Source organism: Tachypleus tridentatus, chromosome 12 (genome assembly GCF_004210375.1).
Source record: "Tachypleus tridentatus isolate NWPU-2018 chromosome 12, ASM421037v1, whole genome shotgun sequence".
Taxonomy (NCBI): domain Eukaryota; kingdom Metazoa; phylum Arthropoda; class Merostomata; order Xiphosura; family Limulidae; genus Tachypleus; species Tachypleus tridentatus.
The window spans coordinates 36,527,938-36,554,320 of NC_134836.1; the positions used below are offsets into that span (position 1 = coordinate 36,527,938).

The 26,383-nt window shown below is 33.5% G+C and overlaps 1 protein-coding gene across 7 annotated transcripts in view; it reads right to left on the bottom strand.

The window, feature by feature from the left end:
- Positions 1 to 26,383, bottom strand: part of LOC143235850 (transforming growth factor beta regulator 1) — a 111,352-nt gene that overhangs the window by 43,162 nt on the left and 41,807 nt on the right. The window contains exons 1-3 of one of the 7 annotated variants that reach the window (XM_076474094.1): positions 13,638 to 13,691; positions 9,298 to 9,350; positions 2,872 to 3,077 (exon numbers count right to left, since the gene is read on the bottom strand). In XM_076474094.1, the coding sequence (XP_076330209.1) occupies positions 2,872 to 3,009 (138 nt within the window). In that variant the 5' untranslated portion in view covers positions 3,010 to 3,077; positions 9,298 to 9,350; positions 13,638 to 13,691. Of the gene's footprint in view, positions 1 to 2,871; positions 3,078 to 4,616; positions 9,236 to 9,297; positions 9,351 to 13,395; positions 13,415 to 13,527; positions 13,774 to 26,383 lie in introns of those variants that run through there. The other 6 variants (XM_076474090.1, XM_076474093.1, XM_076474092.1 and 3 more) reach the window with 6 other exon arrangements.

The window sequence follows — 26,383 nt, forward strand, 5'->3', positions numbered from 1 at the left end:
TTCTATTTTATGTTTGTAAACCATCTACTATTGTGGCCACTTATACTGCAGTCAACTTGGCTTGTGGTAACCCATTTCCAAAGCCCAAGTGGTCTCTTTAAAGTCAGTATTGTAGCCACAGGAGCTGGTTCTCACCTGTCGTTGCCCTATTAAGACCTGTCAATTAAAGAGAGACCACTACCATACATTGACTGATAGAAGCCATGTCTTGCAGGTGTTACAAACCAGGTGGTAATTGGTGTTTCCTATTAATGGCATACTAATCATACCTGATACTTCACACCTCATGCTGTACTGAATATCACACATACACAATCAAACAAACAGTATGTTTTCATACTCCATTAAACTTTATTACTTGTAACATTTCTAGTTCAATGTCTCTTTGGTATTTGTGAATAAAATATTTGTTCAAAGGGGAAAACTTGCAAATTCATTTCAAATTTTTTCCCCTTCCCCTTTATTTTGTAATAAATACAGCTCTGTTTTCTCAACCAAACTTTCTTTGTTCTGCCATACTGTACACACATTGCAATTTACCATTGTGATTATTGCTCAGTCAGTTTTGGACTGTGACTGTATTGGATACTCATTTTTCTCTGTGACTTTTGTGTTACTTCAACACACACACACACATACACTGTGAGTGTTATGTGGATTATTCATTTGTATACTAACCATATCTGGTAGCACCCCCAAGAGGAAGGAGCTGACTCTCCATAAGAACGTTCAACTCATTTGCAAGAGTGAAGGGAAAAATCACCATATCCTGGTACAAAAATTCAAGCAATGTCAAGCTCATCTACCTGCCTGTTAATGCTATCTCCTCTCTTCAGACACTTGACTGTGCTATGAAGCTGCAGTTCTGATGCCACCCTCTTTCAGTATGTCATCATCAGGCAGACATTGTCTCTAACCTCCAGGCCATCTGCAAGTTTCACTGATATGTGCTTCACTGTTCTCTGGCTCCAGGCTGCCCTCACAGTGCAGAAGTACTTCAAGAGAACAGGTATCCCCATGGACCATCCTCTAGCTGACCCCAAAGAGGATGAGGACAATGTTCCCCTGGCAGAGCTCCTCTGCCCTGAACATACCAGAGCTAATGTCAGTTGAGGAGTACACAGCTGTGGATAACAGCTGCCAAGCTCACAACACCTTGGATGATGGATGGAAGAGCTGTCTCATTCAAGAGGCCATTGCAGCACCCACTGAGCCAGTGCCTGCCAGTGACAGTGAGATCAAGCCTATTTCCTCCAGGCAACTCATAGACTGGTCCATTTTCTGCAGAAGAATTACAGTTAGAACCTTGACCTCCTAATGGCCACCCAGCAGCAGTTCCAACATGAGAAGCTTACCAGGTGCACTTCACAGCCCACCCTGGACAACTTTGTCATATGTGTGTAAAGGAAATGTGATATTAAATATGATAGGACACTGTGATTGCAAACTTGTTTGTGATTATGAACTTCCAGAACAGTTTGAGATGATAAATTCTATTCAGAATTCCTTGTGGATGTTTGCTACAGGCAATTGCTTTTAATGCTTGCTGTTCATCAGTAGTCATATTTTTGAATGATTTTTTACTGCAATGTTTTGTTTGTGTTTTCTATGTTTAATAAGTTATTTTTTTTGTAAAATGTGTGTTGTTTCATAAAATCACCCAGGTCTGGGTGAAAAATAGATAAGAGTCTAAAATAAGACCAACACTTTTGGTACATAAATAAAAAGGAAGGACAAGTTCTACTGACAAGAAAAGATGCTACCTAAGGGATGAGACTCTGAACTAAGGCAAGGGACCAGACAAAACCCACACGTGAAGATGGAGTTTGGAGAAGTTGAAATGAAATAAACCCACCTTGAGTCAACCCTGAGGATATGGTATAATTTCAATGGCAACTCTTACCAACATCTTTAAAAATATGAGTAACAGCAGCTCTTCATCTCTTAGACACCTGCTATCTACCTGTTGACCTTCCAAAATTGAAAGAGAGAAGCTCATATACATGTTTTTGACCATCTTTAACAAACTGAGGATAAACCTTGTCTGGTCCTGATGCTTTACTTACTTTCAGTCTCTTAATTTTCCTAAAACTATAATATCTACATGATTCAAGTACATTCTAATATTTCCCATAAAATGCTAAAAATATTACTAATATTTTTTCTTACAAATAAAAAGAAACTAAGTAAACATTTAGTCATTATATAATCTTAAAAAATAACATTGCCAATTCCATCTTTTAAGACTCAACTCCCATTCTAACATTATGCTCACCTTTAACAAACTTAAAAATAATTGCTTTTAATTTTAACATTATCAGTCAGCTGTTTCTTGCAAGCTCTTTCAAATTTCATAATTTCTTTGTACTTAACTGAATCCCTAGCCTTCCTATAGTAGTGTAAATATTTCAAACTATCCATCATTTTAAATATCTTAAACTTCTCTCATCTCTTTAGTGAACCAATACAATTTGATCCTTCAATTATCCTTTTTCTTATAAGAAACTTGCCTATATTGAATTATTTTCTAAAAACTTTCCAAATTTGCTCTACATCTTTTTTATATGAGTGTCTCTATTCACTAATAGCAAATCGTTTTTTATGAACTTAAAACTGTTTTTTTTCAAATCATAAGCAACCTTCTCCCAGAAGGAATTCTCTGTCCCTATGAAACAGGCTTCTGACTTACAATTACAATTTCCAACATTTTCATGGCAATAACAACATTTATTTTACATCTATGTATTTTAATACAATAAATTTATTCTTTTTACAAGTTATACTACAACAACAAAAAGAAAAATTAAAGTAACTGAAAAAACAGTGTGAAATAGAAGTTGAAGTTAATAAAGGAAACTGTATTTTACTTACATATACAATACCTTTGATCATTTTCTTCAGTTTTTTACATTTGATTCTGTAATGTTCATTTGTTGCTGCATCAATACCAATACTTCTTATTCCATTTAACTGAAAACTAGATATTTTATCTTTACTTGAAACCTCCATACTTATTTTGTAGTTTTACAGGAAGCCTGATCTTCAGTTTCATTAACTGGTCAAAACCACAGCCTTATCTGAAAGAAAAATATTTGTACTTAGTACTGTTATATAGTATTTCAATTTAAAAAAATACAAGGGTACGTGTATTGTTTCACTAGTAAAAATGAAATACTAAGGGTCAGAAATATTGCCAATATGTTTCCTTGTAAATGAAAGAAAATTACTTAAAAGTTTAGCCATTTCATAATATTAAAAAATAATATTGCCAGTGGCGTTCTGTAAGGCTCAACTCTCAACATACTTAATTTCCTTTTTATTCACAAGAGGGCAAATGGATACAGTTCAATATGTGATGATGAAAACCTATTTTCTTAAATGTGCTACATATCTTACATCACATATTAGCAAATGATCAGAATTGGAAATACTGTTACTGGGACACATACAATTTATAAACTATAGAGGCCTGTCTCATTATTATTATATTAAAACCAAATGAAACTAACTGGTGATATGTAAGGCCAAGTGTGCTTAACTATGTACAGGTTCACAAGATATTATAATTTTCATCAAGTTTTATTCACATTTTGATTTTTCCCCAAGATGTTACTAGCATGTTTCTCATTTAAACAGATGACAGTTTTATTTTTACAAATTTTAATTCGTATTTAATCACTGAGAATATAATCATTTTGGATAATCTGTAGTTCTTTGATGGACTAAGAAATGAATACTGTGAAAGTTCTCAACATTTCTGTTCATAAAATTCAATGAAATGAAGAAAATACTCTTCATTTTAGTTGGATTAATACTAAAGTAATGATTGTTATTCTTGGAGACAGATCATATTAACCAGAAACAAATCTTTGTGTGTAATAACATTTTAAATTCCATACAACTTTTGTTTCTAATATGTAAATATACCTGTAAACATTGGTGGATATACCTAGCATTTCATTATGTTGTGCATCATACAAATCAACAAGCTTGGGAGTGAACCAATAAAATTGCCAAATTACTGGTGGGCAGATAAAAAGCTGAAACACTTTTCTAACACTGTGAAGCAAAATTTGAAAGTTTTAAAGATGTGCTGAGGTTTTCTCTAACATACATAAGAGGTACTTGCTTTCATAATTTTACACATATAACATAAAATGCTTATGTGAATAATTTACTCTACAGACTTTAAAGAGAAACAGTTAGTATATTTTATGCCAAACATGTGGGCACTCAGTAAGAAAGCTAAAAGTCCACATAAGCTAATCATTCTTAATTATTATGATCAAATATTTCTAATATGTTGAGTCTTACTCATACAAGTTAATGCATGCAATATCACATTATACAGTATTAGTAGATGTTAATAGCAAGTTTTTCTACACACTAAGTGTATAATTTCATTCAAGAAAAGAAAAAAAATCCATAAATGATGTTCAGGCTACTCTCTCTACAGTAGATGAGTTTCACTGAACTCAAATCATCAATACTGTCAGAGAAAGTAAACTAATAAAGTACATTAAATTTCTTGTAGTGATGTATTATGTATTTCACATTAAAATCCTGAAAGTTAATGTTTTTCTTAATCTGAAAATGTATTTTAAATAGATACTCACCTCTTCAAAGAGACAGAAATGCTATTTCCCTTGTGTATCTGTTTGTGGGATTCGTATGCCACTAGTTTGAGCTCACTCCCACCTAAATGCATGTGTTTGACATAAACTGCAGCAATACATTATGATATCCTCATGGGACAATAGGAGAGTGACACAATCTCCATTGGAAGTAACTCCCCTTACACATATGCACTCATGATAATTTCATTCTTAGACAAGAAAACAGGTGCACCACAAGTGGGAACACATGTACAGGTAAGTATCCATCAAAAATGCATTTTCAGATTAAAAAAATGTTAATTTTCATGACAATAACATAAGACATTTTAGAATCCCACATTGAAATGATGAAGGGGTGAATGTAAAATAATAATTTAAATGTAGCTCCCTTTAGAAAGTACCTGTAGGATAAGTCTATTTAATGTGATACCTGATAGCAAGTGGTTCCATAGGAGCACATCTGTAGGAGACTGTATCTCATCTTGACTAAAATGAAAGGGAGGAAAAGGCAAAAGCCTGATGTGTCACACAAATGATCAGTGAGCTAATATGTTAGTGTAGTTAGCAGATGATCAGAACATAGTGTGTGCTCACCTCAACTCTAGTGGACAGACTATAAATGTCAGAGGAGAGCACACTAGCTGGATTTGGGATGGCCTATAGACAATGACAATGTCATCAGTTACTTATTTCTTATCATACTGTGCTAATTCCAACTAGTGAGGATTTTCTATGGTCTACCATCCCAGCAGCTAAGAACTATTAAATGGCTTGGGTTTTCTGTGCTCCACTTGATGAAAGGAGGAGGATTTGTGTTGGACAACCCAAAGAACTGCCCAAATCCCTATCAAACTGTCAGATAGACATGTCTTTTACTGGAGACAGTGAAATGGGTGATGCAGATGCAAAAACTCTATTTTGAAAAGCATAAAAACAACAAAGTTTTTAGAAGGAAAGAACAGTCCAGGTAGAGGAGCATACAAGTGTGATGGAAAAGAGTACAAGAAGCATCAGTAGTATAAACATCCAAATGATTGTGACCACAGTCAAGGAGGAGGAAGAAATAAATCTTGAGAGAAAGGTAGTAAAAAGATCAAGAAACCAATTGTTCAAGCAAGGCATGTGTGAAAGCAAGCAAAATCACAGTAAGATCTCAATCAGGCATGGGAGTTGGGTGAGGGGGTTGGCAAAGAAAAAAGGAGCACAGCAGAGTGGCAAGAACAGTGTAAAAAAATACCTTATGATGCCATGAAAGTACAAATGTAGTGAACGACACTCCCTGATAACGAGCATTGGAGGAGACCAACAAACCCTAGTCAAACAGCCAAATGAAAAAAAAAGGCAAAAATGCAATTCACAAAAGGATGGCCAAGAGGAAAGAAGCAATAGATGGACTAACAATAAAAGACCCATCACAGGAATATGACAAGAAAAAAGCTACAAGACTGCAGAGTCCAGCCAGACAGGTGATGGATCATACAAATTCTATATGTGAAGATGGAGAAGGAGGGATTATATCCCTAGAAGAAAAACTGATGAGGCTGAGGCAATAGAGAAGATATTAGGTAGAGTGGTCTGGACACTAAATGAAGAAGTAGAAGAAACCAAGGCTGAGCTGGCCAAAAATACACCACCAGGAGTGCTTGATAAGGTGTATCATGCATCAGAGCATGAACTCCAAAGGAGAAGCTGAAGAGAAGGGTATGCACATAGAAAAGTCTGGCTGAGGGCATTGACAACCACAGAGGATGAGGGAAAAGGGGAACAGCCAAAAGGAAGCTTGGAGTTGAGACAAGTGGCACAGGAATGCCCAAAGAAATATGTGGGTGTAAACAGACCATTACATGGGTAGAATGAAATTGGGTCAAAACAGGTAATCTGCAAGAAGGTTTATAGCATTTGATATATGTCAAGTGAAAAGACAGATATGATAGGAATGAGCCTAGAAGTAAAGGTCCAATGACTAAAGAGAGAGTCTTGAACAGATGCCCCCTACATAGTTGATGTCACAAATGGCTGAGGAATTTTTGCAGTGTATCATTACCAAGTGATCCATCAGACAAGGTAAAAAGTGGGAACATGCCTGAGAAACAGCAAGAAGTTTGTACACATTGATGTGGAATGAATTTCATCCTGGGTCCAAACATCAGAATTCATGTCACTGTTTAGAGATGTGCTCTAATCTGAGAGGGAAGCACCAGTGAAGAGATTGGGAAAAGTTCTGGGACAGGGTAAGGGTACACTTGATATAGTATTGGTATAGCCTAACTACTACTAAGTCCATTAGTAGAAGAAAGAAGAGGTTGCTATTTGAGAACAATAGATCCTGAGAACAAATCCACTATTCTTATGAGGGCTTATGTTAACACCCAAAAGGAATAAGAGGCTCTAGGGAAGCCAGAGTGTCCCAAATTTTAAGAACCTCTTGTCCAGAATGAAAAGTACAAATCTTGGCAACAAGATATTCCATGGCTTGCAAGTGAAGAAGAAAAGGCTGAGCCCAGCTAAGACAAGCATTAAAAAATGCCCAGATGTTCCAGTATATCATGTGAGTATGGTTAAATACTTGGACTGTGGTTCAGGGCAGGATAAAATAAAACAGGAAGAGTACAGAAGAGCAAAGAGAAGGGAGAGAGAGACCATGTGAGAGGACATCAAAAATCTGTTCAACAGCAGAAAACAGACCAATGGCTGAGTACCCATTGGGCCTGAGTCAACAGGGCAGTCACTAACAAGAAGTGTAACAAATTTATTATCAGGTAGTAAAAAAGCAAAGAAAAGAGGAAGGCCTGTAAACTAGAATGGGAAGGGTATGGATAGATTGAACCATTTGAGAAACAGGAATCAAAAGGACAATGTTGAGAAAGCCAAAAGATCATACATTTTCAGACTAGATCTCGTGAAACATGAAACCACTGAAGACTTCTGGGCAAAAAAAGGGACCTTGACTGTTGAGTATTAAAGGCTATTTAGTTTAAGAGTTATTATTTGATTTATTTAATGCTCTAATATTTAATGATTATTTAGTGTTCATAGTAAGTGTCAAAAGGAATTTTAAAAGCAACAGTAACAATTTTTTAAACATAACTCTGTACAAGTCTTACTCAAAGTTTTTCTCATTACATGAATGTTGATGTCACTAGAGGGTTAGATATTTCTAGAAGTTTCTGTTGTTTTTTTATAAATACATGCATAAATAGAGTGCAAGTAGGAAGTTAAAATACATTAGTCAAAGTAAAGTTAGACAATGTAATTGTTAGTTTATCTAAAGCAGGCAGCATCTAAAGTGAATTTCCCAGAGGTATTGAAACTTATCTTGCCAAAGGGTGTTCTAAAGTACATGATCTCACCTGTGTAGACTTTGTAGCAAAGACAACAATTATTTAAAGCTCTAGATACAACTGTGATAATCAATAGTGTCACAAATTTTGTATGTACATTTGACTTGTTATGAATATGTTATTTTAAAACAAGTGGAATGCATGCTGTCCATTTATTGTTGACCTTTACTGCTAACTAGTCACAGGCATCTACTAAAGAATCCAGACCCTATAAAGCCTGACACTGACAAAGACCACAACACAAGAAGGTGTACATTAATAAGGAATGCACCTAAACCCATGGAGTTGCAAGAAAGACTAATTAAATAAGGAGGTACAGAGAAGAAACAGACAAATGTGGCAATGAGAAGGAAACAAACCTTTCCAGAGAACCTTACTGGAGTATGATGAAGTACCCTAATTTAAAGAGTGAAGAAAGAGAGGAAAGATACTATAGAATGGTGATGAGAAAAAGACATGAAAATGGAAAACTACAGAATGAAACAGAAGGTATATACTCCATTCCCAAAGCAGGCAAAAGAGATTTCAAGGGCAAAGAAATCAAAACTGGAAAGGAGAGAATAGTTATAGGTCATGACAAAAGAGTAATGAATGTGAGGAGCATGAGGAATGTTGGTACAGGTGTAAAGCTATTCAAGAAATGCCAGATGGAGGGACAGGAGGAGGAGGCCAAGTAAGAATAAGGTAATCCACAAGAACACTGAACAAAGGCTGTAAGATCTCCAACAGCTAATGAGCCTCCAAAAGCCATGACTTGTATAACTTTGTCACTTACACAGAACATATAGAAATAACCATTACTTGAGAATTCATGAAAATAATTACAGCTTTTGAAACAAAAGCCAAAGAAAATGAAAGATTCCTTAACAAACAAGATTCTGCAAACTGAGTTTAGATAAGAAATTTGAGTATGTCTGTTCAATGTAATGTTGAGGAAAGAATGAAGTTATCACAAGTGCAAGAGCATAGCAGGAGTTACTGGGCATGAAGATTGTGTCACCCTCCTTTTGGTGAAGGACTATTGTCACATGATAACATCATGAACCAGAACCATTCACATTAAATGTGAATTTAATTGAACCTTAGTTCAAGGTTAGTAACATGTAAATCTCACAGGCAGACACAAGAGGGAAATAGTATTTATATATTCAGAGGTGACTGTTATCTCAGAAATTATTTCCATAGGTAACTGCATTAAAAATGTGCATTTATATTTTGATTTTTCAATGAGGTTGGAAAAACAGCCAAATTACCAATCAAATAACATCATACAACTAATTATCTAAAACCTGTATTAAATAACATTAATGTCAACACATTTGCTGAAAGTTTTTGATTACTTTGAGACTCAACAGCATTCCCTCTTTTCATACAGGAGTCTTGAAATTGCATCCTAGAAATTCAGAATAATCCAGTGTTCAATTCAAATAATAAAAACTGTATTTATTGTGTCATAGACTAACATTTTTTACTTCTTCTCATATTTTATAAAAATTATATATACAGTTTAATCCAAGAGATTAATAGGCCACTGCTCTTCACTAAATGAACTGTTTATAGGTTAGTGGTTATATCCTTCAATTTTAAGCACTAAATTCACAACATAACTTTATCATAAAAGTGTATCATTAAAAAAGAAAAACAAAGATAGTTATTTAGTATAATGGCTTTTTGTATTATTTATTCATGATACACAAAAATAAAATAAATGTATGCATCACTGGCTTTGTTGTTGTTGAAAGCTGGAGAAAAACTACAAAGTGATTCTTTTCTAACTTCACGTAACTTACATTACTCACATTAGATAAAGTTCAATATACACAGTTAAGGTAAAAACTAAATAATAAATCAAACATCTGTTCTTATTTGACTTGTCAACTGAATTATATTCTAACATGTTAAATGCCTAGCTCTGCTTGTCAGTAGTTGTATGTTACCACTTAAACATAAGATCAGCAATCTTTGTCAGTACAAAAACAACAATATGCAGCAGGAATTTTGGTATAAAATCCTCTGAGGGGAAACCTGAGAGGATTACTGAGCATGCTCAGAGATTTTAGTTTCTTTTTGACCTTCTTATGATAGTGGGATGGGTTGTATTTGAAGTTTTGTGGTTCTCGCTTATTTAAAGATTGTATTAGCATGGCAGATTTGAAGATGCCCCAAACAGTCAGGATTAGCCCAGAAGGCCTTGAAGAGGAGAGATTCAGAATTCACAAACCAAATGGCCTCTGTGGAACATAGGGTCCCAAAGAGCAGCAAGTATCTATAAATCTAATGATGGAGAATTTTTGCCAAAATAATACATTTGTATTCAAAGCATGAACAGCGAGATGACTTGGGTACAAAAACACAATTATAATAGTTCAGCTCATTTTATGTCTTTAGGCACTTGAAAGACTTTAAGAATTCACTGAAATATTAGAAAATGTTACAAACACACACATATATATATACATGCTTTTTATGTATAAATACAATCACTGTCTCTTTGTGAAAATCAACAAAGGTTTCAATTTGAAATTCAGAGTTAAATTGTTATTTCATACCTATTAAAGAAATATGCTTATCCTATGCTTCTGGTAACTTGTATGTAAAGAATCATTTATGTTTTAAGTGTTGAATAGTTAATTAATATTCAGAAATAGTTTTAAATACTGCATGAAATATCTCTTTCTTTAAGGTGTTAAATAACATTTGTATCCTGGTATATAGAATGGAGATTTATGGTGCACAACCTGACAAAAGTTGAAAACATGGCAACTGGCAACCAAACCAAGAGCAGGCAATTTGCCACATATTATTCAAACACCAATGATGATCAAAGTAGCATTTAGGTTTTATTTTTAGTAGCCTAAATTGACCAACAAGTGTAATGTAGCCTAAGTCATACTGCCTCCTGTGTTTATGATACTAATACACAAAATACTGAGATCAAGGTGAGTAAGCACACCACCACAATTCTTTTGACAATCCAAGTTAACATATGAAAAATCCACTAAATAGGGACTTTAATTAAATGTCTTTGTATGCTCTGGAAAACACCAAACTGCTCAATCTAAACAGCTTTACTTATAACAAGAACAAATAAAATAACTTTGATTGAAGTTTTCAGAAGGCTCAAAAAGACAACGCCCTCTACATTTCAGTACTTGTTTGAGAATAAGTAAAAGACTGTCTTGGTAAAAACAACAGATTAAACGAAGTTAAGGAACCAAGATAGAAAATATATATAGCTAGAATAAAGGTTACTTTTGGTGAGTGTAAGAAACAGTGTGCTAAGTTTAAGTGGCTCATAATAGTAAAAAAGTTAAAAGCTTCAATTACCACTGAGGTGTAAGCCTAACTTTGTTGAATTTGTGGCTATGTGCAGCAATAAACAAGATAGTTAAGAGCTTTATGTAGCTGGGAGTTTCTATCTAAGTATACTAACCAAGTTATTTATTGTGAAGAGCATAAAAAGACTAGGGCTAGAATCTTATTACCAGATGCTACAACTCATTATGAAGCATGTTGACAGTGTAAATTCTGGTAACAACATTCATTCTCTTTTGGAGGGCATGTAAGAGCAAATAATGCTGTGAATTGTAAATGAGAAGAGCTCTTCTGTATAAAGAATTCTTTTGGATATATAAATAAATGTGTGGTCCATCTGAGAGTACTCTGAAAGAGCAGATGAAGGAATGCTATTGCTGTAATTATAATACTTTAATTTTAGACACAGTTATTATATTTTATGTAGTTAAACAGTGAATAAGATTTAAAAACAAAGATTCAGAATGGTTTTCTATACCAAAATAAATGGCAGGTAGCCAACTAGAGAGGATGCAGCTTTAACTTTGTTTAATGCAAACAGGAGCTTATTACTAGGCATTTCTATTAGAATTTATAATAGGATTAGCTGGTTGGTAGGACAATATCTATTAGAGTAAATGGAAGATAAAAAACTGGAAATGTCATTGAAGCTATCAAGATGGCACTCTGTTGTTAATTATAAAGCTAACAAAATTATTTGGTGTATTTACAGACATACTGATTACAGGACAAAAAGGGTTAGTCCTCTTTTTATACAAGACACTATACAAAGGTTCATTGGATGGCTATTACTGACTACTAGTATGATTTTGGGGTAAGTTAAGAACCTATATTCTGGTGAGAAAAGAAAGGTAAGGGGTGTTCTTTTCCAAGATTATGTGGTGCACCAATAAGATAAAATTCTCTGATTTTTTTGTCCTACATTCCAAGGACAACAGGGTGAGTACACAAGATATGAAAAAGAAAGGCTACATTGCAGTTGAGACAATACTTTATAATAATTTAAAAGAGGAATAAAAAATTTCCTGAAAAATACACGGATAGCTTAAGTTTTTACCTTTTCATTAGAGCAGGTATGAAAAGATACCTTTAACTATCAAATGGTCCTTTATTGTTTTTATGTTATCAGAGGCACAAGTTCATTCTTTATATTAGTTTGTTACTTGCCGGACAGGCTTCATGACCTGGTACATGCTTTTAATATTTGTTGGATAGGTATATATATGAAGGGCTAAACAGAATTTGGATTTGATGTTTTTGTTTGTTAGACATCATTTGCCCAAATAAATCTATCTATCAGTTTTTTTTTCCTATATAGTTGAACAGATCCAGCTGGGTAACTCCATTATATAATTTAACTGCTCACTAGGTACCACTAATTTGGTCAGTCAAATTAATTACTTCATAAAATCATGCTCATAACCAATTGACTTAATTTTACAAAATGACTCCAAAATAAAATAATTACAATTTTCAATAACACAAATTATGCAACTAGTAGTAACATTAAGTCAAATTAGTACATTACTAATTATAAGTTTTCTATTCTTGTGTTGCTACCAAAATGCTAGTTTATTTAGTCTAATTAGAGTAGGATTACCAGAACTGAATTCAGGAAACAGACACCTTTTAGGGCTCCATATAATCACATCTAATTTCAAGTTCATGACTAATTTTCATTGCAGTGTTAGTATTAACATACAAACAGCCACAATGTTCACAGGTTTCTGTTTTGCTGTGATAAGTAACAATAATAATAGCATTAAGTCTTACACACTGAAGTTTTAAGTATTAGTAACAGTAGTATAATATTTACTTCAGTATGAATAAACTATTATTTATATTACTTATTAATATTACACAGGTGAATCTTACTAATTTTTTTTATTTATATATATAAATTAATAATAATATCCCTATTATGTCTGCAGACTTATGCCACTGGAAACTCGATTTTGATACCCGTGACGGGTAGAGTACAGATAGCTCTTTGTGTACCTTTGTGCTTAATAACATTAAGAAATAAGTTTGACACATGCAGTGATTTTGACGCACACAAATATTTATATAAACAAGTTAATTGCTTTCACAAAGTTACAGGCTAGAGAGATTATTACTATAACCTTCATATTATAATATACACTGAATTGAGTAAAAATTTTAACTCGTATGGCCCCAGCTATTTTTTATACGTTTTACATGTAGATTTTTCTACTTGATTAGATACATTAAGCAACAAAAGTCCGTAAGATTACCACTGATCCACTGGGGAGAAAATGTCTGAAACTTAAAAAAAATAAATAAGTATTTTGATCTAGGTATCGGCTTACATGCACACGAATATTTACATAAAGAGGATAATTACTTTCAAAAGGCTACAGACCACAGAATTATTACTTTTGCATTGTGATATACCCACACTTCAGCAATAATTCTAAGAAAAATTCTAGATTGCTCAGTACCGCCCTCGTGTTTTTGTATGTTGTTCATTTCATGACAAAAATATTGCTGAAAAAGTACAAATTACCACTTACGGTACGTTTCTATTTTAATATTAACTTCCGATCAGAGTGAGCTACTACAAAGATTAAAAAAAAGAATCTGGTAACGAATATACCTAATTAAATATACTGTTCTTAACTCTGTTTCATAAGTATTAGCTAAATATACACAGAATATTTCAGTGTTCAATAATCAAATATCATATAAATATTTCAGTGTGTTCAGCTTATTAAGACACGGATTTGAATGTATGCATACGCACACATGCAAATATCATTTTTTATAATTCGAGTTTATAATCTGCACTGTAATTATCCTTTTCACTTATATTTCTTTATTCTGAAAACAAAATCTAAAAGAGAAAAAATACCGTTTGATTAATACTCAAATTCTACTCTTTTTAATATATATCTTATCGCATTGACCCTGGTTAGGGCCATTGATTCGAAACCCTCGTCCCACCACACATGCTTGTCCTTTCAGCCGTGAGGGTCTTATATTGTCACAGTCAAACCCAATATTTGTTGGTAAATTGTTTTTGTTCGTTTTGAATTTCTCGCAAAGCTTCACGAGGGCTATCTGCGCTAGCTGTCCCTAATTTTGTAGTGAAAGACTCTTGGGCTACTCCGCGGCTGAAAGGGCGAGCATGTTTGGTGTGACGGGGATTCAAACCCACGACCCTCAGATTATAAGTTGATTGCTTTAACCACTTAGCCATGTCGGGCCTATCGTTAGTAAAAAGAGCAATCCAAGAGTTAGTCTTTCAGTACTAACTGAAATTAGAGATGGCTGGGACGAAATTCAAAAACAATCTTTGCGCATTTTAAACTAAGGCTAGAGAATGCAATTGTACAGGTTCGGACACACATCAAGAAAATTTCGAAATTTGGTCTTTATCAAAATAAAATTTGTAATATGAGTAGACTCATCGTTTTACACAAAATAGTGTATGAAGAGTAAGTGTAGTCGACTTTTGATATAAGATTATGTGTTTTTAATGAATAGCTCGATGTGGAATTTGTTGATAAAAACAGAAATATAGATGAAGAAAAACAAATAGCTTCTCACCTTTTTTTAGTATAATTTTTAGAGTGGAAATGTTCAAAAACAGAAGAAAAAAAGCTGAAAGGAGAAAAGCAAACTAACTTCTAAGAATAATTACAGCAGGTAACAGCAGTTGAAAATAAAATAATATGTAACAAACAGCTTTTTGGTAAACATCGTAGGAGGCATGTTCTAGTGTCTAGTGAACCCTACTGTGAATCAGAAGATCTTAGATTCGAACCAGGGGTTCTTTCGTCTGGTGTTGATCGCAAATTTTGCACCTTTAAAAATATTTGTGCAGTTAAAAATCAACCAATATTAGTAAGTTCAAGTGAATGAATATTAATATATGTATGTTTAAGATTATGTAATTCCATTCTAGAGTTGATAAATAAATGTACTTACTAGAATATTCTTAATTTTTCTGTATTTGTTATTAGGTCCCCTTTCCGGAGAAAATAAATAAACACTATTATTCTTCATAACAAATGTTTTATGAGTGTGTGGTAGAGCGCTGAATTTTGAGGCTTGCGACCCGGGTTCAAATTCATGCGATACCACAACATATTCCTCGTAATTTAAGTCGTGGCAGTATTATAAGACTGACAGTCAATCCATTATTGTGGATGTTAGGTGCTGCCGAACGGCTACCTTCTCCCTGGTCAATAGTTAAAAATTTGTTATTCTATTGTAACCGTTGGATCGGAATAAAATATGGTATTTATGAAGTAAATATGTATAATTTTATCAACTGTTGATGTATTCGTATTACATATTACATCCCTAGTACCACATATTCCAGGTAAAAGACAGTCACAAAACTATATCCAAAGCAAGTATCTCAGTTCGTGTATTTGATTATTGGATAGTTATCAAAATTCCTTTGAAATAAATAGAAAAAATATTGTACTCGTATGCATTATAATACTATTTATCATTTTTATATGACCAAAGACTGTCTTTAAATCATGGATAATTTGAATCCCATTTGACACGTTAATATTTATCTTCAATAACAGTTTGATCAGACACCTTCGAAAGCTACGATTGGTTTAGTTTGATTTTAATTTTGCACAAAGCGCCGTCCCTAACTTAGAAGTAATAGAATCAAAGGACAAAATCTAGTCAACGCTAACCACCGTCGACTCATGGGATAATTTTTACCAATGAATAGTAGGACTGATTGTCACGTTTTAACGCCCTAATAGCTGAAAAGGCGAGCATGTTTGGCGACGGGGATTCGTTGTTGTTTATGGAAAGTTCGTCAGTGTATAATATGTACATCATTTCAATAAATATCCTAACGTCCTCTCTTTCTCTCTCTATATATACACACATCCAGCCCTCAGAAGCTCAGTATATTTTGGTACTAACTAGAGCCACGTGAAGGTCCCTGGGAAAATTGATGTGTGGGATGAAATGCAATTTAATAACTGTATTCTTGATTCTAAACTATTTATAGATATCAACGCTTGACATTTAAAAACATTCTGAGTAAGTATGACTCCTAAAAGCATCCTGTTGTGTTTTAAACCTAGTTTCCCAAGATTCCCATGAATCCAACTGGATGGCCATAGAGATTATTAAGACATTAAAAGTAATATTTCTTTGGTCTAGATTCCTTTGTATCGAGTATTTCAGAAAGGGCCTAATTTAAAGAGAGTTTACTGATAATTAATGGAAGAGAAATCTAGAAACATTTAAGAAAAAAACAACTTAAAACTGGGTAAGGTAGTATGTAATCCATAACAGCTTTCTTTGCGGCTGCTTCACTCCATTATTATCGCACTTGCATTGTCACAAATTAAATAGATGTTTAATTATAAACTTTCAAATAAACAAGTCTGCTATTAGTGGACAGGAATATTCAAAATTAGGCAACGATTTACGTTCTTCCTATAACCAAACATTGCACAACTACCCGTGGTCGTTACTTTAGCACGGTTTTATCGCTTAGGTTTTGGAGGTCAGTACTATGCCTTCACTTTATAGTTACTTCATGAAAAAATGGACACTTACCCATTAGGACGTCCGAACTCAGCACATTTAAAAACACCTTTTTGATAACTGTATGTCCAAAGAACGTTTAAATAGAAGCTTGAACACCATGCTAAAGGACAATGCCTTGACTTGAAAGTAAACGCTCAACAAAAAACAAAACAAAACCTGATGGTTGTACAAAAGCCGTTTTATCTCAGTGTATTGTTAAATAAAACTATCAATAAATACCTTTTTATGAGAGCTAAAGCTAATTAACAGGTTGTTAATATAAGTCATTTGTCTTGCTACCCTAACTGGTCGGAAATTATAATTTAAAACACGGGTTCGGGACGTAGAACTTAACTGAAACCAATCACTGAAGGTAACACGTGAGCTATTTATAATGGTTATTTATTTATTTCGACGCAATTTATTATTAATGACTAAATCGTAGCAGTTTAAAAACTTATTTGACTTGACTTGAAAATAATCCAAAATGACAGTTTAGCAAAAAAAATTAATAATTACATTGTATAACAATGTTTGTCATTTTCACCACCAGAGCATAACCTACCTCATGGCTTTGTCGGTAAGAAGCCAATATTTTGAGTCAGACCACCATTTAGGTTTAAATGTGAAAGGTTAAGTGTCACTAGAATATTTTCTAGCCCAGTACCACAGTAATTGTACATGACTATATGTTTAGCTTTAAAATGAAGGCTATCATTCATAACAGGTAGAGAAAACTTGAAATTAAAATGTTCTTTCAGATTTTTTTTCTGAGATTTGAATATCGTTTTCGAATAATGCACGCTGCTTTTTCGTTTAGTTGCAGTTGTGTTTCACTTTTTGACATAGTCGTTTTTCATTTATGTTGTCAGAAGCAGTACATGTTTGCAGCATTAAATTTATGAGCAGGTTATTGTTTTGTTACTGGATATCAGAAACGAAGTTTGAATAACGTTTTGTCTGCTTCTATCTGTAATAAAAGTTCATTCTTTGTTCAAAAGCAATGGAACAAAAAGTAAAACACGTACTATGTGATCAATAATGTTGACAATTGTGTTCCGGAGGAATAATGTATGGTTACCAGGAAGTGGAATAGGAATTTTCAACCTGAAGAGCACTTCATATGTATATGGGCTAAATGGCAGGATTAAAGATCCTTATAATCCAGGTGTAGCCATCCCTCATTTAGAACTATTGACAAGAAAAATGACAACCAGATTAATAGCACTCGCTATGTACGTGATTACTTTTAACCGATTGGCGAAATTATTTTATTTTTAATGTTCCTTAAGCTGAAGGTAGAGAATATATTGCAATATATTGTCAGCGGTATATTGCAGTTCGAATCTTAGAACTTTTGATCGGCAGCCAGACCATGGGCTGGGCCATGCCCAGCCCCGTGTTTTCCAGAAAGCTATTTCTCATTTAATATTAAACAATTTCATTTTAAAACAATCCTAGCTGATGTGATTTTTGTTTTACGTTTTATGCTTTCAATGAGTTCCCCCCTTAGCTTTGGCATTTATTTTCTTAAATTATCCACTCCGCAATTTATATCAAGGACAAGTGAGGAGCCATTTTCCCCCATCAAACATTGCTAAAAGAGATGACTTGAAATTACAAACAATAGTGTGGAATCCACCGAATAGAATAAAAACTCGTTTATCTACAAAAACGAAAAAAAGAATGTAGACCTTAATAGTTTAGTTTACACGTGCAGAAATAGTTTTCTTGTAAAAACCAGTTGCACATATTTAAACCACAGCTAGAAAATGCAAGTATACAAGTGTAGATGTACAATTACGTAATTTCGAAATATAAGCTGTAACTAGTCACGCATAAGAACGCTGTAGAGGCGCCATATAGGATCAAACTCGTGCTTTTCAACTTTAAAACAACTACACGAAAAGCAATTCAAACAGGGCCTTATATTTAGGAATCTCAACACTGGACTAAATCAACGCATAATTGTGGCTCGCCCCATCATAGCTATTACAGTGGTACTCAGACGCTTGATAAATGTGTAAGCCGCAATATCGAATATAAAAGGAAGATTTTTTTTGGATAAAAAGTTTTCTTTACCTCTTTCAAACATTCACATGTATTTCCACCTTTCCGAAAATTCAAAAGATTTTCGGAATGTAACTTGATAGTAAACAATCATATTATATACAAGGCAAATGAAAACGATATTTTTCAATGGTATATAAAGCCGTTCTCGAAAAGAAGAAGAACATTATCAAAGAAAGAAATAAAAGTAAATTATTTGGTCTTTGCAATGAAACAAATTTTTAACTACTATAAAGAACATATGATAAGAACATAATTTCCTTCAACGTTATCATAGTTAAAACAGTAAATAAAAGAGGCATTGTTATCGTTTTAACAATGAAAATAGTATGATGAGATTGTTTGAGAATTATAATATATTTGAGATAGTTTGACAGTAAGAACAGTATGCTGAGACAGTTTGACAGCAAGAACAGTATGCCGAGATAATTTGGCAGTAAGAACATTCTTCTGAGAGATTTAAGAATGAAAATTGCATGTTGAGAGAATTTAATAGTGAGAACAGTATGTTGAGAGAGTTTGAGAATGAAAACAGTATGTGAAGAGAATTTAACAACGAGAATTGTTTTCTGAGATAGTTTGATTGAAATAACAGTATGTTGAGATAGTTTGACAGTAAGAACAGTATGCTGAGATAGTTTGACAGTAAGAACAGTATGCTGAAATAGTTTGAGAATGAGAGCAGTATATAGGGAGAATGTGACAATGAAATCAGTTTGTTAATATAGATTGATATAGAGAACAGAATACTGAGAGAGTTTGACGAAGAGACCAGTATGCTGAGATAGACTTACAGAAATAAAAGTAATATAGAATGATATAGAGAACAGTATGCTGAGATAGACTGATGTAGAGCACAGTGTGTTAAGATAGACTGACAGAGAGAAAAGCATGCTAAGATAGATTGATAGAAAGAACAGAGAACAGTTTGGTAATGAGAAGAATATGTGGATAAAATCTAGCAATGGAAGCAGAGTGATGAAAGAGTTTAACAACAATACCAAATGCTAAAACAATGGAGATCAAACGCGTACAGTCATCAGAATGAGGATCCTGCTCAAACTTTTCAAACGCTGTTAAACAGGCAATCAAATATCTAATATACCACAATATCTTAATAAGTTGCTTCATATGTAATTATTTGACATTCAATGACTACTTCTTCCGATATGTTGTCTTAACTCCATGAAAAATAATTGTTCTCCTATGAGCTTCGAAACATCAAACATGAATTCATAAAAAAGGACTATTCTGTGGCATAATTATGTATATTATGCAAAAAAACTGTCACAAACTACTAAAAAAATGAAATGATTGAATGGACATTATCACTATCGAAAGCCTTAGGGTAAATGTAACTCTATCGTTTGTTGGAGACGAGTCTTTTATATTTTAGATCACATTTGTTCAAGCACTCAGCAATGTGTGATGACAGAGTAAACTTAATTATATCATCACTATCTAAATAAAACTACGAACACTTTTCTTCTGAAAGGATGGAATTCTGAAGCTGTTGAAATAGTTTACATTTTTAATGTAACTGTTCATATTTTGCACAGGCCACTTGTTAGGTATATTCGCCAACGTATCATGAAGATTCTGTAGTCTTATTTAAGAACAATTTAAAAATTTCGTTCATGCTAAGAAGCGTAATAAAAGCTATGTTTTCATTAAAAATATATATTTTAACATAACATTCACATGCAGTTAATATTAATTTCACAGAAGACGTTGGAATAAATATTTGAATAAAGACTAATATTATAATTAAAAAGAACTTGGGTAATTTTAATTATGAAAGAGACACTCCTTAGATTTAAAAAAATTGTCTTTTATTTTATTTTTGAAATATGTATATATACACACGTGCGCGCGCGTGTGTGTAGATACCAATATACCTGACGTATTGCACATTCATTTAAACAACCTTGGTTCGTATGATTTTATATAATATACTTAGTATACCCTACGTAAAGCAATGGAAAATAAATTTGCAGTATCATTTGCAAGTGTCTTATTTACTCGATCTACGAACAAGTTAAGCGAAGAAAGGAGCCTTGCTTCTCATGTTTAGTATAGATCTTCATTATTTAGAACGACAGCTTCGAAAATCTAAGAAAAACTATCAAAATTTCTCAAATCCTTTCGTTCCTCCATTCATAGATAAGTGAGGAAACCCGAAGTTGTCTTTGTGTGGAAAATCACCAACGATTGAGGAGCACCTTATTCGTAATTATTGGATTCAAAGTCGAAAGAGAGACGTTCCTAATACTTATACTAAAGTTTCTATTCACCACTGAAAATAACACTTCGCTACCGTGCTAAAATTGGGGACACATACCATCTATTAAATTCATACTAGAACAATCTGGTTTGTTTGTTTTTGAACTTCGCGCAAAGCTACTCGAGGGCTATCTGCGCTAGCTATCCCTAATTTAGCAGTGTAAGACTAGAGGGAAGGCAGCTATTCATTACCACCCACCGCCAACTCTTGGGCTACTCTTTTACCAACGAATAGTGGGATTGACCGTCACATTATCACGCCCCCACGGCTGGGAGGGCGAGCATGTTTGGTGCGACCGGGATTCGAACCCGCGACGCTCAGATTACGAGTCGAACGCCTTAACACGCTTGGCCAAAACAATCCGCTAACACAAAATCGTAAGTTATTAAACAGTTCAAACGTTTAAATTTCTTCTTAAATAGAAAGGCTGCTCTGGACAGACTCTGAAATGAGTAACTCAGAAAATAGTAAAGCAATATATTTCACAAACACCATCAATACCCCTTCTGATTTCATATTTTAGTGACGCAATAGCATCCAAAGCTAGAAAGGCCATCAAGTAGCCTTCTTTTCATATCAGCATAAGTCATAAAGCGGAAGAAACTGGATGAACAATTAGCTCATTGTACTTTAAAATTCACCACCAGTAACAAGAATGTACGTTCTGTTGTTTTTTAGGGCAGAGCTGCACAAAGCTCGTTGTTCACCGTGGGGAGTCGAAACCCGGATTTTGGCATTGTAAGTTCGTAAACTTTCAGTTTGGGCAGTGCTCTGGAAAGGAATTTATAGTTTACCACCAACAGTGACTATGTAGAGATATTAACACACCAGAGGCTTAAATTTTTATATACCCAGTTAAGTAAGCATGTAAAAGTATTGGAGAACTAGGGCTAAAGAAAAATGACTAGATGCTCATGGTTAAAGTTTTAATATAACTCGAAAACCTTCAACGACTGAAGTACATTGAGTGAAATTATCTATATTAACAGAGACCAAGTACTGGTTCTTTAGAGGTTTCTAGAGCGAGTCGTATCTGTTTTTTTAAACTTATGTTTAATTTTAATACATATTACATAATTTTAGTTATAACACTTTGAAATTTCTAGTCGCATGAGAAATAAAGAATATATATCAATTTATAAATGTGAACAAACAGGTATATGTTTAATGTTTATCTCTAGGTATTCATATAAACATAAGCTTAATTGTTTGTGTTTAAATACGTGTTTGAATACTGTTTTTATCATATTTAATTTTCTTTACTTTATTTTGATTCATTTACTGTAAGTTCTATACCTTTTTATTTTAAATTCTGAACATTACTGTACTATTGAAACACACATGTATATCTCTCTCTGTGTGTGTGTAGAAGTGTGACATATATAATTTTTTTTACTTCGCTTTAATTCAGCTTCTTGTGAATCAGCAAAGTTTAGTGAAGGTAAAATAATGAAATCTCTGAGACGAATAGAAACATTTTCCCTCTTAGATCCGCCCGCTGCTGGGTTTGGTTTGTTTTGAATTTCGCGCAAAGCTACAGGAGGGCTATCTACGCTAGTTCTTCATAATTTTGCAGTGTAAGACAAGAAAAAAGGCAGCTAGTCATCACCACCCACCGCCAACTCTTACACTACTCTTTTATCAACAAATAGTGGGATTGACCATCACATTATAAATCCCCATAGCTGAAAGGCCGAGCATGTTTGGTGTGACGGGGATTCGAATCCGCGACCCACGGATTACGAATCGAGTGCCCTAACCACCTGGACATTTCGGGCCCCCACTGTTGGGACAGCGGTACCTCTACGGACTTACAACGCTAAAATTCGGGGTTCGATTCACCGCGTTGAACATAACTGATAACCCAATGTGGCTTTGCTATAAAAAAACAAATCCATAGATGTAAGAGAGGTAAATATAAACTGATGAATAAGAGAGAATAAGGATAGAAAATCCAGGGGACAAGTTAGGAACATTCTAAACAAGCAAAAATATTCCGAAGAAATATTTTAAATACGAAGTTTTAACTGAAAAGCATAAATTAATTAAAAGTATAAATTCTTTTAAATTACAATTATCTTTCTCAACAATATAAGTTTCCTAATATCACAACAGAAAAGTTATAATTCGATCTATTACAAGTTTCGTAGTTTACCATCATCTCATCATAAAATGAATTTGACATTGAGGTCTCCGTCTATGCTATAAAGCCAGTAATCCAAAAGTCACCGATTTGAATCCCCGTCACCCCAAACAAGCTCGCCCTTTCAGCCGTAAAGGTGTCACAATGTGACAGTTAATCCCACTATTCGTTGTTAAAAGAGTAGCCCACGAGTTGGAGGTGGATAGTGATAACTAGCTGCCTTCCTTCTAGTCTTACACTGCTAAATTAGGGACGGCTAGCGCAGATAGCCCTCGTGTAGCTTTGATCGAAATTCAAAAGAAACACACTTTGAGGACCTCCACCATTATGAAAACACATTCCAGTCTCGAAAGAATATTCGTGCAACTAAATACCCTAGTTTCAATTTTAATCATTTTAGTATCACAGGATTTCTTTCTTTAAATTTTTATCAAATATAAAAAAGAAATAAAATTTATTTGTTTATTTAAACAAAGTTTCAGTACCTTGAATAACTATCTGAAGTTTTTTATTGATGTTTTACTTCGTCAAATGAGTCTTTTAATGGGCGAAACCGATTAAAAAAGAAGAATCGAGGCCTATATTAAAATGTCTGGCTCTTCATATAAGTGACAAATCATATGCATAAAGACGGAGGAAAAATACTACAGAATCTACTTATAAAAGATAAAAGTTCTTTCCAGAAGCTAACTGTTGGTAACTTGCGAATGTGAAAACTTTCTCGAAAAAATCAAGTTTTAGTTCGCAAGAACGTTCTCTTTCAGATAAAGTCTGAGAAAATGTTCTCAGCTCAAGGAAACATTCATTTTGGATTTATAGTGTTTTCATGTTAGAAAGAAATCACTGTAGTTGTTAGATTCGTATTAGGATCATGTTCTTGAGACAAAGTAATATTTCGAGCTACGGAGGGTGGACAAAATAGGTGGCTTCCTTTAACACTCCTACGAAAAGTGGGGCCTAATAGGCCCAGAGCAACTTGAAAGGTTATTAATATTAGGCTAATAATTTTTGTATTTAAATGAAATGAAATCAAATGAAATGGCAATTTCATTTAAATACAAATTTATTAGTCTAATATTAATAACCTTTCAAGTTGCTCTGGGGCCTATTAGGCCCCACTTTTCGTAGAAGTGTTAAATTTTATTAATTTGATATATATTTGATAAGATAACAGAAAAATATGTAAAACTATATGTTTTTAGAACGCACATAACGAGATCTGTTAAAATATGATCTCATATCCTAACTTTAATACACGTTTACATAACTACTGGAACTTTTCATGATTTTAGTTATATTTTCTCATAAAAGTGCTGCGCATCTCCTGTAATTTCTTAGATCGTCTTATACCAGTTAGCCTACAAAAAGATCAAACAAGTTTCTCTGCAATTGTGGAGTCGTTAAAGATATCTTAGAAATAAAATAATTTATGCTATGGAATGGCCAGGTCAATCATCTGATGTTGGACCGACTGATAATTTATTGGCTGAATTAAACCGATTAACGAAAGTTCGTAAGCCAAACACAAAAGATGGACATTTTGCAGCACTCAAAGAAGGATGGCAGTCAATCACCCAGAAATATCTGTACAAACTCATCGAAAGTATGGAACATCGATCGATCAGAAGTAGTACTGTAATCCAAGGAAATGCCGACTAAATATTAACTTGTAAAACTGGTTTGTGTTATTTTGAGTTTCATTTTTACGTTCAATTATTGTAGAGAAACTTTTTAAATCATTTTGTAAGCTATTTGAAATAAAAAGATCTAAGAAACTATAGTAGGTGCACAACACTTTTTACGAGAAAATGTAATTAAAATCATGAAAAGTTTAGGCATTTACGAAATCCAGTGTTAAGATGAGAATTTGAGATCATATTTGAACAGATCTCGTCGAATGACTCATAAAAACATATATAGTTTTACACATTTTTATGTTATGTAATAAAAGATTTAACAAATTAACAACATTTTCAGGGGTGGGGCCTTTTTTGTTCACCCCCTTTATCATTCGGCCCCTTTATTTTTTTATGATAGGCTAAAATTAATTATGAACAATTGTATTTTTTTTATTACTGAACGATCAAAATTTAAGAAAAGATTCGTAGTTCCGGTTGAAACATAAAAAAACATACATTTTCAGTTCGTGAGAGTTCCGTATACATGAAGCGCGCAGCAACAATTTGTAAATGTCTAGCTCGAATTTTATTTTAAGAAATAGAACGTTCATTTAATTCAGAATATTATTATGTTATTTTACCTAATTTGTGTAGTGCATATTGGTGCACGTAAGACATTAATACTAGATATAACTGACCCTATTTAATGTTTTAGTGAATGTTCTTTAATAAGCTGTAAATTAAATAAAAACAGTATTTTAGTGTTATAAGGTCTTTTACTTCTAGTATTTTTATGTAATTTTGTTCTTCTGTTCTGACTCTTTATTAATTTAGATATAATTTATGCTAATTTTGTCTGGAGATATTTAATTTCACATTGGTTTTATGAAAGATATAGTTTTATATGCACGAAATAGAAATCCTCTAACCCAAGCGCTTTCAAGGGGCAAACTTGCCCCTGAAGAAGAAAGGTCCACCTTTCAAAAGCGCTCGGGTTATAGGGTTTCTATTTCATTTTTATCAAAATTTCTTGGACCTACGTGTTTTTAGAACATCATGAATAGTTTTGTATGCAGATAGGCATGTTTAATTCACTATTTTCAAGTACACGTAAGAATTATTTGCAATACTGTTAAAATTTTATTTCCTTCTCTTGCTTAAATATTTTGATATTTTAGATTTTTGCCCTTACTATGTACTTATAAAATAAACGTATTTTAATATATGGTTACATTTCGCTTCTTTAGCGGTTATTTTGGGGGCTGTAACGCTAAAATTCAGCATTGCATCCCTGTGGTTGGTGCAGCATAGTTTGATTTAATTATCCTTAATTACAATGAGCGGTGTAGATATGCTATTTAACTCCAGTCTGTTTCTATTTTAGATTGTGTGGTTCATTAGGATTTAGGAATCATTTCTCAGTTTGTTTCACATTACGCATGCGATTCTTACATAAAGGA